The 12,702-nt window shown below is 25.1% G+C and overlaps 1 protein-coding gene across 2 annotated transcripts; it reads right to left on the bottom strand.

Moving 5' to 3' along the window:
- Nucleotides 1-9,199: 9,199 nt before the first annotated feature.
- Nucleotides 9,200-12,312, bottom strand: LOC101501593 (BAG family molecular chaperone regulator 2). 2 transcript variants are annotated; one of them, XM_004516112.4, is made up of 5 exons: nucleotides 11,853-12,305; nucleotides 11,459-11,730; nucleotides 10,655-10,911; nucleotides 10,166-10,312; nucleotides 9,200-9,890 (listed from the first exon to the last, which is right to left on the bottom strand). In XM_004516112.4, the coding sequence occupies exons 2-5, from the start codon at nucleotides 11,697-11,699 to the stop codon at nucleotides 9,474-9,476; spliced, it is 1,062 nt and encodes a 353-aa protein (XP_004516169.1). In that variant the 5' UTR covers nucleotides 11,700-11,730; nucleotides 11,853-12,305; the 3' UTR covers nucleotides 9,200-9,473. The 2 variants fall into 2 exon arrangements, with proteins under 2 accessions (XP_004516169.1, XP_004516168.1); XM_004516111.4 differs by having other exon boundaries at nucleotides 11,459-12,312.
- Between the last annotated feature and the right edge of the window lie 390 nt (nucleotides 12,313-12,702).

Below are 12,702 nucleotides of genomic sequence, written 5' to 3'. Positions count from 1 at the left end.
TAAAGTACTAAATCAAGATATCAAACTCTAATATCAATTGGATGTATTGAAAAACATAAGAAATAAGGTTTGAATTGTTTTTTCTGATTTCCAAAAATACCTCAATTTTCTTAAAAAAATAATTATTTTTTATTAAAATATTCCATTTATTTTTATAAAACAAGTTTAGATAAAATAAAATTAAATCATAAAAATATAAGATACAAGAAATAGAAAAAGATAACGAAGATACACAATCAAATTTGTTGAACATGAATTGTAATTTTTGAATTATCTCTTCCACATGAGTTGCAATATCTAGATAGACTTGAATTATTGAAGCAAGAAGAATTAAATGATTATTGTCAATGAAATCCTTCACCCTTACATTAATCAAAGGGTGGATATTGCTAGTTGCTAGGAATACACGTGTCCACCAAAGGATCACCAAACAACCAATTATTGTTATCATAAATAATGTACACATTCTTCTTGATACTAGACCAAATAGTGGAATCAATGTGGTAATTTATAGGGCCATAATTAATATCTACTTAGAGTTTGATTGGCAACCTTCTTAGTCATATTTTTTTCTATCTATAATGTTCGAACATGATATTTAACTTTAAAATATTTAAATTCACTTCTATTAAGATTGATAGATGGAATGTTAATTTATTATTTTGAGATATATTGAATTACCTCTTCTATTTCTCTTATAGTGTATAATATTTTTTATGCTGTTTAAAAAATTATACTCTATTATTTATTTGTAAGTTTCTTAAGATAGAGAAAGAAGAAAATCAATTAACCAAATTTAGAGAAGACACTTACATTAGATCTAACTAAGTTTTGCATATTGATATTTTAGGTACAATTGGTCCTCTGTTCAAAATGGGCTGAAATACAAGTTTGGGCCTATTAACTTGAAATGGCCCAAACAATAAAAAAGAGAGAAATGCTATCAATTAAAATCACATTCTTTTCAATATCAAAAAAATATATCCATTCTTTTCACAGCACACCTTTTTTTGGTACAACTTTTCAATAGTACACTACTAGTCAAAGTTTATATATATGTAATAAAATTTATATGGGACAAATAGAAATTTGTTAGACCCATTTTTTAAATAGTAGGACTCATTTAAATTTAAATCAAAAAAAGTGTATTTATAAGAGTATTAAAGAGTACATTTTTAGCATCTTTTATTTTTATTTGTTGAAAGAGTTTAATTGATAAATACGCACTACTAATTTTTTTTTAAAAAAATTATATCTATTCAATCATATCTCACTATATAGATAATTGTAGACATATTTAAAAATATATATATGATAAATTATAATATAATTGTTATATTTATGATTGGGTGTGTACAAACTTTTTACACAATAGTGCATACCAATTAAAATATTGTCTAAATCTCACAATAAATAATCTTGTATGAATAAATATAAATTTAAAACGACACCATGGAGACAAAGAACAAAATAAATATATCAAGGGTAGGGTTAGTCAAGTTCAGGTTGAGCTTAATTATATTTATATTAATAATATAAAGATACATAGCTTTCAATATGATTTGGTTTTGCAACTAGCATTAGTTTTCTACCAATATTATGAGATTTTGTGTGTGTCTCTTTCTGATATTAGATTTCTTAAATAAATTGACTTCAACTAAAACATACACATTAATAAAATTTTGATATGAAAAAATCTATTCCATCATAGAATCAAAGCTTTCATTATCACAAAGAGACCAACAAGATAAGGATTTGGCAAACTTATGCTCCTCCAGATTTTAGGGGGAAGGGGGGAATGAATGTACCCTTTCTAAAACATTAGAAGTCAAGTAATTATTGTGATATGTTATGCATGGAGCACTTTTAACATGCATTAAATTATTTTTTTATTACTATTTTAATGTGATATCGTTGCAATAATGAGTATTATTTTAGAACTTAAGTTCATGTGAATTATAATATATATGAGTAGTTTTCAAAGTAAGTAAATAAATGATATAATGCAAACATCAAATTTAAAAATATATATCTAAATTATTCTCTTTGTACCACATTGAGTGTCATTTAAAGTTATTTCACATATATTAAAAAAAATTATAAAGAAATAAAAGATTTGAATAATTTGACAAACTAGGTGTTTTAGAAATCCAAGATATAATTAACCTTTGTTTTATAAGTTTATACTCATTGAGTTAAACAATTAATAACAAAGTTAAAATATTTTACTATATATATTAACTAAATGATTTTTTTGATTTGTGTGTAAAAATATATACAAAAATAAAGAATAAAAAAATCACTCTTTTTCTTATAAAGTATAATTAAAAAAATGATATTAAAAAAGTAAAAATATTTAGACTAAAATTTAAGGTCAAATACATCTACAAACTTCACATTAATAAACTCAATTATTTAATTTGATAATATATTTGCTGTCAAAAAGGTCCAAGAGATGTCGACTTGGTTATTAATAAATTTTGGCTTTTAAATCTAAAAAAGATGGAATTCAATCCTAAAATGAAAATGACCAGTAGTTTCATAAGTTCAATAAATATTAGTTATCAAAAGAATGAATAAAAATAAATTTAGATATTAAGCTAGTTTAATCTTAAATAATCATATTTTGGAAATTTTTAATTGTTAAAATATCTATAATATTAAATATTAAAAACATTGACTATTATATTTTATTACTTGGAGTTCAAAATATAAATAAAATTTTAAAATAAAAAATAATATGTTAAGTAACTTGTAATTAAATATAATTTTAATCCTTTATCATTAAAATAATTTAATAATTTTAAAAAGTTCATGTAAAATTTTAATAGTTATTAAAAACAAGGCAAATGTGAAGTAATTAGTTCATAAATTTTTCAAACTTTATTTATATTATCTTTCAAATAATTTAATCAAAAACTTATTTTGGTGTAAAATAAGAGATGTTATAGAAGAAAAATATTAAAATAAGGAAAACATTTATCAATATGATCAAATCCTCTCATTGAATAAGGACCAAAGTCATTGTACAAATGTAACAAAAAATTATATGTTAAAAATAACTTTTAATTTAATTATTCATTATTAAAATAATATAATAAATTTTCAAAGTTTCATTTAAATTTTTTAAAATAATAATTCAAAACAAGAAAAGCGTGGAGTAATTAGTTTCTATATTTTTAAACTTTAAAAATGTTATCTTTCAAATTATTTAATGAAAATATTTGGTTAAAAATAAAAGATACCATAGAAGAAAAGTAATTGAACGTGGAAACACATGGTATAATAAGGAAAACAATAATAAATTGGAAAAATTGTCTCCTTGAATAAGAACCTGACTCATTGTACAAATGTAACCCAAAAAATTCAATGTATAATAGTTGATGTATATTTTAAAAACAGAGAATGGTGGTTAGTCAACAAAAAAAGAAAAAAAAAACAGAGAATTGTGAAAAGATAATTCAATAAATAGATAGATGATACTAATTATAAACTCAAGTATTAATTTTAATATAAATGATTAAATGAATATATTATTTATTTATCTTGAGTATCCATAAACAACCTTGAATGATATTTAAATTTAATTTAGTTATTCTGAAGATAGTTGAACTATTTAGAGAATTTTAAAAAGATATCTGAATTAAAAGATTTATAACTAAGTCTAAAAACTTGTCAATAATTTATAAATGGATCTCTATATTAAAAAGTTTGAAATCAAGCTCTTGAACTTTTACATAATTTATAATTAAATCTTTAAACTTTTAAATAATTTGCAAATTGGCTCATAAGCTTGCAAGGCTTGCCACAAAAAAGCCCAATAATGTTTGGCTTGATAGTTGTTACTCTCTTGAGGAGATTTGTATAACACATACTCATGATATGAGTCTAATATTGGTGCTTCTTTTTTTTAAGAAATAAAAAATAATATAGTATATATTTTAGTTAATTATTTCGTTGAGGTTTAAATAAAAACTGAAATATGTGTACCAAAAAAATCTGATGCATGATTATCCTAACAATTCAATATTTTGTTTTTTCTAAAAGTAATATTTATGATAATTTTTTCGATTTAATAATTTTCTGAATCAATCATGGCTGGTTGAAAATGCCTCGAAAATAATAATAATAATAATAATAATAATAATAATAATAATAATAATAATAATAATAATTGATAATTATTGAGACTCAAGACAAAACACCGACATAAAATTTAACATGGCTGACAAACCACGTATAGAAAACTTGAATGAATTCATTTTAGTAAAACTGTTTATTTTCTAATAAAATTTCAAAAAGAAAACAAATAAGTTCATCTTAGAAATAAAATTTTCTAAATGCATAAACATACTCGGGAACTTAAATTTCAAAAAGTAAAAACAATATTAAAAATATAAATTTTGGAACTCATTGTAATTGAGTTTCTGAAATTAGTTTCTATAAAGGAGTACTTTGGAGAAAAATTTAAAGAAAATGATGTTGAAGGGAATATATATGGGGTGTAAAAAGAAACCTCCATGTCCAAAGTCTTAATCCACAAATCATATTCCTAGTCATCATTTATGAGCCCAAAGCCTGGTTGACCAAAAAAGCCCAAAGCCCCAAATAACCAGTTTTGGTATAGGATTTGGTGTGTAGATTAAGTTTAAAGATTAACCACGCTAACAAAAAGCCCAAAGTATGACCAGGTTAATAATTAATTTTTTGTTGTCAGGAATTAACAATAACGTCTTGTAGAAAAAAAAAATGGAATTAACATTAGGAACCTATAGGTGGATCTGTCCAAATCCATTAAGGATATCATAGTACTAAATATTTAAAAAAATTATTAAAATATATTATTAAATTTTAAATGAAATTACTTAAATATAATATTTTTTACACTTATAAATAAAATACCCATATAGGTATACTATTATTTATCTATAAAAATATTATATTGATATTATACTGATATGGGCCAAATAAATCGAGATTAAAAAATGATCTAACCCAAGTAATTTTTAATGATGGATTTGATCTAATGGATCAAGTGAATAACAAATAAGCAAAGATCAACATTACTTAAAGTGATAAGCATTAACTAAATAAATATCAGTCAAAGAGCTCCAATTTTCAAAGATAACGAAGTACCAGAATTTCAAGGGCATCTTGTTTGCTCTTGTCCAAACTAAGCTACAACTGCTCTATTATTAACAACTTCTACTTAAATTAAGAAAAATTCTCAATAATCCTTATTGTGAAGTTACAATGACTCTTAAACTATGATAAGAATTGAATGAACAAACCAATCAAAAGGTTAAAATCACCATTCAATTTGATTTCCAACTGCAACGTCTAATTTTGAACTAGGACTTTTTAACATTTTTTTTAAAATAAAGACAAAAATGATATATAAATAAAACATTCATAATCTATGGTAACTCGTAAGCATGGGCGGATTTAAAAATGTGTTAAACGGGGACCAAAAGTTTATTCATCAATAATTTATATTTAGAATTAAAAATAACAAGTGTTTTTTTTATATAAACGGTCTATTTTAACTTAAAGGTGTATAAAAACTTCTCACACTCTTATATAAAAGCACCATTCTCAGTATATCTATATATATATATATATATTGTGTGGAAACCATTGACTCCAAAAGTAATTTTTATAATAGTTATTGCACTTCATAACTATTTGTAAATATTATAGTTCTTTTTGAGAAGTGTTAGCAACACACTCTGTATGAGACACATTTCAACACATTATTTTCTATTGGTTAAAATTTACACATCAAATTGTGTGGGTTCTATTTAATTTTGGTGGGACTCATGTGAATTTTAATCAATAAAAAATAGCGTGTTAGAAGATGTGTGTCAAAGAGTGAATTATTAACATTATTTATTTATCAATTCAACTATCAAATCAATAATTCTTTTTGAGAAGTGTTAGCAACACACTCTGTATGAGACACATTTCAACACATTATCTTCTATTGGTTAAAATTTACACATCAAATTGTGTGGGTTCTATTTAATTTTGGTGGGACTCATGTGAATTTTAATCAATAAAAAATAGCGTGTTAGAAGATGTGTGTCAAAGAGTGAATTATTAACATTATTTATTTATCAATTCAACTATCAAATCAATAATTCTTTTTGAGAAGTGTTAGCAACACACTCTGTATGAGACACATTTCAACACATTATCTTCTATTGGTTAAAATTTACACATCAAATTGTGTGGGTTCTATTTAATTTTGGTGGGACTCATGTGAATTTTAATCAATAAAAAATAGCGTGTTAGAAGATGTGTGTCAAAGAGTGAATTATTAACATTATTTATTTATCAATTCAACTATCAAATCAATAATTCTTATTTAGTAGATCAAATCTATAAAGTTTTACATAATTTTAAAAAATATATGACACTAAATTCAACATACAATATATTTTTTAAATTATAAGTAAAATATTGACTATAAGATTACATATATCTAATTTTTATAGTTTCTTATATGCATGGTTGATAAGATAATACAAAAATATTTAATTGTTGAATTTGTACAATTTAAAATCTACAATAAATTATGAAATATAGTAAATATGATAATAGTTACGCATAAATAATATTTTAGAAAATACAATTATTTTATTATTATATAAAAAACTAAATGAAAATATGTACTATTTTCTTATTCAATTACAATCCTTATGTAACAACTTTTGTTCTAAATTTAGAAATCGGAGTATTTATAGTATTGTAAAAAAAAATTATCTTAATTTCACCGTAATTAATTCACACAACTTTGAGATTTCTGATTTAAATACGAGACAAAACATACAATCTAGTAATATCGGCATTGTCTTATAAACTTTAGTCACTCTATCTTTAATAATTTTATCAGGTGATACAAAATAAATATTAGATTGAATAGATTTTAGATTTCATCCTTATTAATATTATTGCTATAAATCTGTTTTTATAAATATTCAATAAATCTTAATATTTTTTTTTTACTTTAAACAGGAGTACTATTCTCTCTATATATTTTTCTATTAAAAAACTTTATTTCGAATCATCATATCAGCTAATGAAAAGGTAAAAATAAAATAACAAACCTCATTGGTAAGGCACATTGATGCTTTCATAAAGTTATGAGCACTATTAAGTTATACTTTATTACACTATGCTTTTTTATTTGTTCATGTGTCATTCCCCTAGAGCATTGCTTTCTTCTTTCCACATTACAATAATCACCTAAAACCATATAATATATGATGATTCTATATAGCTATGACAAATGTAAGGTAATTCATATATATATATATATATATATATATGCTACTCTATAATCATGACATGAATTATTACATAGTTGCATTGGACATAAACAAAGCTTTTTCTTCACTCCTATATGTTCTCGTGGCCTTTGCTTGAGGCTAAAGAAGGGAAGTTTTTTTTTTTTTTTTTCTTTCAACTTTCTAAATTTGAAAAATTATGTGCGTACGGATATAATATAATTATTAGAAAACTTACTTGCTTATAATTAGAAGTTTCTAATCCATTCTTGATCATTTCAAATTGTCTACTTAATTTGAAACACTTTTTAGATTTGTCTTTCTATCATTGGAGGATTCTTAATTTCATCAAATGGTAATAAAGCACATTAAGGATGTGTGTCCTTTTTGTTAATTTGTAGCCCCCACAATAAGCAAAAGGTAGTGATTTTTTTTTTTTTCAATTTATTTTATTTTAAATTAGTAGTATTGCTTCACTAAGAAATACAATAGAACCTATTATAGCACTGAGTGCATCTTTGGAGGGAAAGTTTTGGGCTTCATAAAATACTATTAGCATATTCTTTTTCTTCTTTTTCGTGCAATATTTGACTTCAATTAATTATTCAAATTAATTGTAAAATAGGCAAGAGGTACATGTAAGAGATGGAAAAAAATTGTATATGTAGAATAAATGGTCAACCTCGTTCTTGCTAGGTTAGAATCGTTATAGGTACATTTTTGTAATGAAATGTATGAATGGTAATAATGTATATGTAATAGGATGCAAAAATTTCAATGCATACACAAAAATATAACAGATTAATCTAAAAAGAATTAAATAATTTCAAGGACACAAAATGTAAAAATTAAGGTGATCTCACATTTTTACACTAGATCAAAATCTATCTAATTAAATTAATTCTACTAAATCAATTTTATTGAAAAGAAAAAGCATAAATACATACTACCACAATTCCATTAGTTAAATTGGTAGTGGGAATGAATGAACCGTTAACTTAACTTCTAAGTCTCGAGTTTGATTTTTACGAAAGATAAAATCTCGTTAATTTTCAATGATAATAAAGGAGAACGATTTGGTGAAGATTATTTTTTCTGAAAGGGTTTTATGCCAGAGTGACTTGATTTTTCCTATTGGTTTATTATTTGCAAGTGATTTTTCATCTCTTATTTGACATGTGGAGACATGCATAGAACAAAAATCTATTGCAATACTCTGTTTATTTCACATTTGCTATTTATAGATGATTGTTTCTTATTCTTTGAAATTTTTCTACACCAAAAACACTCCATCGGTGTTAAAGTTCAATTGCATATATATTTGGATTTGGTATTCCCCTCTTTGATTGGAAGAGATAAAAAAGCCACTTCTAATTTAATCAAAGTAAAAATTTGGAGGAAAATCAACTTTTGGAGTAGTAAATGTTTTTCAAAGGTAAGATGTAAATGATTTCTTCATATGTTAAGAGCATCTTTCTTCTTACTTCATCACTTGCTGAAAAATTCTTTTTGATGGGGCCATAATAAGACCGTGCCAAAAGACATTCATTGATTTTCTTCTAACAAACTCCGAATGCATAAAAATGATAAAGGTGTTGGATTTAAAAGAAATAATTGTTTATAATTATGCTAATCTAGGAAAACAAGTTGTACCAATATAGAGAACTAATTCAATATATGCATGGTTGATCATATTTGACTAATAGATGAAAATTTAGAGAAGTGAATTCTCTTTTTTAAGAATATAATATTATAAGTGTAAAGAGTCTTTAAAACCACCAAGTAAATGTATAACACACTTGTTTCTTGTAGTGACATGTGCTCTTCATTTTGGTTAAAGATGATTTTTTTTCCTTAAAATAAGACTTAAGGATACCCCTATTAAACCATTTACTTTTTCCAATAACAAATCTAGAAATACACACAATTTTATATATCCATCAAAAATATCCCAAAACATTTGGTAAAATGAGTTTGGAGGACATCATAATCACATAAAAGTAACATTTTATGATACTCACTATCATAGCAACCCCATTTATTTCCAAATTAAATGACAAATTATAGGGGTTGCTAAACAAATCTAAATACACAAAAAAAATATGTAAAACATATAACACTCCAAGTGAAATACAAACCCAAATACATCCACACAAATTGCAAATATGTGGTTATATTAATTTATCAATCAAAGAATTCCCAATTGAACTTAGGAGGAGTTGAATTATTATTGGTCATTGAATGATTTGTTGATGTTGATGGCAATGTGATCAATGGTGGCATAGAATCAAATGTCTCCCATTTTGTAGTAACAACAACTCCTGAAGTAGAATTATTTGAGGGTTGGTTTTCATGTTCCTCAAATATAAGTGAAAGTTCTTTTGAATTGTTCCTAGCTTGTTGTTCTTGTTGTTGCTCTTGAATTGGTACTATTGACCCATTTGAATAAATTTGTTGTGGTTGTTCTTCAATTGTTTCCAATCTTTTTCCATTTGAATTCTTTTGTTGAGGTTGAATTGGTGCATGAACTCCATTTCCAATCATATAACTCTTAACTTTAAGCATATCCATTGTTTCAACATATTTTTGAACTCTTTTTACCTAAAATATTATCAAAAAAAAAAATTTACTCAAAAAATATCAATATTTGAAAATTAATTAAATTATGATTTAATTCATATACACTATCAGCCAATCACAATTGTTAAATAATTATAGACGTTTGACTTTTATCATAACTACCTCTAAAGTCATGACTATTAATGGTTCTGATGTGCTAACAATATAAAACTTTTTACACTAATAGTGTATGACAATTAAACTAATTAAATTAAATAACTAGTAAAGAAAACAAAAGTAAAATGCATAAAAATTACCTGCATTTTTCTTTGCAATTTGACATCTCCATCAGCAATTATACTATCTAATTTAAGCAATTGATTCATCAATAGCTCAATAAGACCAAGCATATCTGTTTCTACAACTTTCCCACCTTTGCTAATTATTGACTCAAAAGCAGATACCTAATCAATTCCAATAACTAATTAGTTCTCAATTCTCAACTACTACTCAAGCATTTAATACAAACACACCTCATTAATAATTATTTTCAAATGAAAATGAAAAAAAAAAAAAAAAAACTAAAAAACCAAAACAAGTGAATCACACATTTAGTTATCAAAAGGTATCACCTAGATAATTTGGGTTAAAAACATAAAAATTTCAAAAAAAATCTAAAATTAAAATCATCGATCACATTAATCGTTTAATACCATCTATTGCAAATTATCCAAACGATTATGTTAAATGACTAGTACAAATTTAAGATTAAATTGATGATTCACTCAGAATAGATAAATACGCACCCGTCCGGCGAGCCTATCGACTTCCAAGCTAATTTGTGAGATAGATTTTGCAGCTTTCTCCATCTTAGCATTCTTCCTTATCTCCAAAACCCTTTTCTCTTGACTAATAGGGTCTTCCACTAGAACTAGCTTTGATTTGTCCTTTACACCAACTATATCAAGAAAAACCTTTGAATCTCTCTCTTTGTCTTTGTAAAACAACTTTTGATCTTGATGGTGTAAACCAGTTGGTCCTGTCAACATTTTCTTCAAATCCCCTAAAACACCAACCAATGTAACCCAAACAGCACTTAAAATAAAACAATAAACATCAAAAGAAGATAAATTACATAGAAAGCAAATTATCTGTGTATCTTTGTATCAGCGAGTTTGACAAAATCACAGTATCATCGGATTTTATTGAAGTTTTAAAATATAATTTCTATCAAAATTATGATATCAAATTGTGATTTTGTCAACTCCACTACTCTCGTGATTTTATCTAAAATCACGACAGCAAATCGTAATTTTGTCAAATTCACTGCTTACGTTATATTATTGAAGCTTCTGCCAAAATCACGATAGCAATATGTGATTTTGTCAAATTCACTAATGTCGTGATTTTATTGAAGTTTCAAAATATAACTTATAACAAAATGATTTTAAGTTTCAAAATATAACTTATAACAAAATGATTTTGTCAATTTCACTGTTAAAAAATCACGCCAATAAATTAGAATTTTGTCAATTTCACTACGAATCAAACATGTGGTACTATAAAACAAAAAAGAAAATTGAAAAAGAAAAATTGTTAAAAGAATTTACCAAATGTAGCTTGAGAACTAATGTTGACTTGATGATAAATTGAACCAAACTTGACCCTAACTCTAATTGTTGGAACCAAAACAGAGTTTCGATCTGAGTTATTGGTTCTTGTTTGGACCAACATTCCACCTGGCCTCATCTCCCAATCCATTGAACCTTGTTCAGTTCTACAACCACCAATTGAAGACACTCCATTTGTCTTATTATTACTGTGATTATGATTGTTCTTCATTCTCATCATCTTTCTTCGACAATCTCTTTCACTTTCACAACTATGCAACAAAAGGAGTAGAGAGAGAAAAAGAAAAAGAGAAAGAGAAAGAGAAAGAGAGAGAAAGGGTTAGATCTCTGAAAACTGAGATTCTTTAGAAAACTTGACAGAAAATTCACCGACCCAATTCACCAAAAGGCTGCTAGAACATGTTACAGAAACCTCTGACCCCAGCATTCCACAAGTCCAACCTTACAAGAGAGAGAAAAAAAAAACAAAAAAATTGTTCTTTTTTTTGGTACAACTTTGCAGAAGAATCTAAAACTTTAATAACAAGAACAAATCCAACCCAATAAAAATTTAACTTCACAAAGCTCAAAGCAAAGATCTTTACAGAAAAATGTGGATGAAATTGTAATGGGTCAGAAAAATTTTCTAAGAAAAAAAAAACTTTTTTTTTTGTTGAAGATAAGTGGGTTTGAGGAAATCAATGAGAAGCTAAGAATTGAGAGATAAAACAATTCCAATGATGAGGAATTGATTCTCTCTTGTTCTTGAGAAAATGGAAGGGAGATGAAAATGAGAACATAAAAAAAATATTATTATTATTATGAATATAAAAATGAGTGGCCAGCTAACTCTGGTGACACCCTGTGATGTTCATATATACTACACTAAAATAATTTATATTTAAATAATTAATTTTTTTTAGTAGTTGTCATCAGAAGATCGATTATTATTTTGTTTTTTTGTGACCATATGTAATAATTAATTAAAGGAAGCATTCCATGAGCAGTAAGTAGAATCAGATTAAAGTAAATAGCTTTATATGATGAAATTATGCAAATAGCTTTTAAAAAATAATTAACATATTTGATTTTTTTTTCTGTCTGTAATTGCATATATATAGAATTGGACCTTTTTCATAAACAGTATACTTATAATGTTCGGATCTCTTTCAAATGCAAATTGGGAAAATTTTAATAGAAAATCATTATATTTAAAAAATATAATGATAATATTTTATTTTTTG

This window comes from Cicer arietinum, chromosome 8, assembly GCF_000331145.2.
Source record: "Cicer arietinum cultivar CDC Frontier isolate Library 1 chromosome 8, Cicar.CDCFrontier_v2.0, whole genome shotgun sequence".
In the NCBI taxonomy this organism is placed as follows: Eukaryota; Viridiplantae; Streptophyta; class Magnoliopsida; order Fabales; family Fabaceae; genus Cicer; species Cicer arietinum.
The sequence above is the reverse complement of the archived record's forward strand: the minus strand, read 5'-3'. Positions and strand labels throughout refer to the sequence as shown.

Bases quoted from the DNA above. Each gene is read 5' to 3' on its own strand.
- LOC101501593 (XM_004516111.4), bottom strand. From the start codon at position 11,699: ATGATGAGAATGAAGAACAATCATAATCACAGTAATAATAAGACAAAT. The intron at 10,313-10,654 runs GTGCGTATTTAT...GGAATTGATTAG, and splicing joins TCGATAGGCTCGCCGGACGG to GTATCTGCTTTTGAGTCAAT. The intron at 9,891-10,165 runs GTAATTTTTATG...ATAATATTTTAG, and splicing joins AATTGCAAAGAAAAATGCAG to GTAAAAAGAGTTCAAAAATA.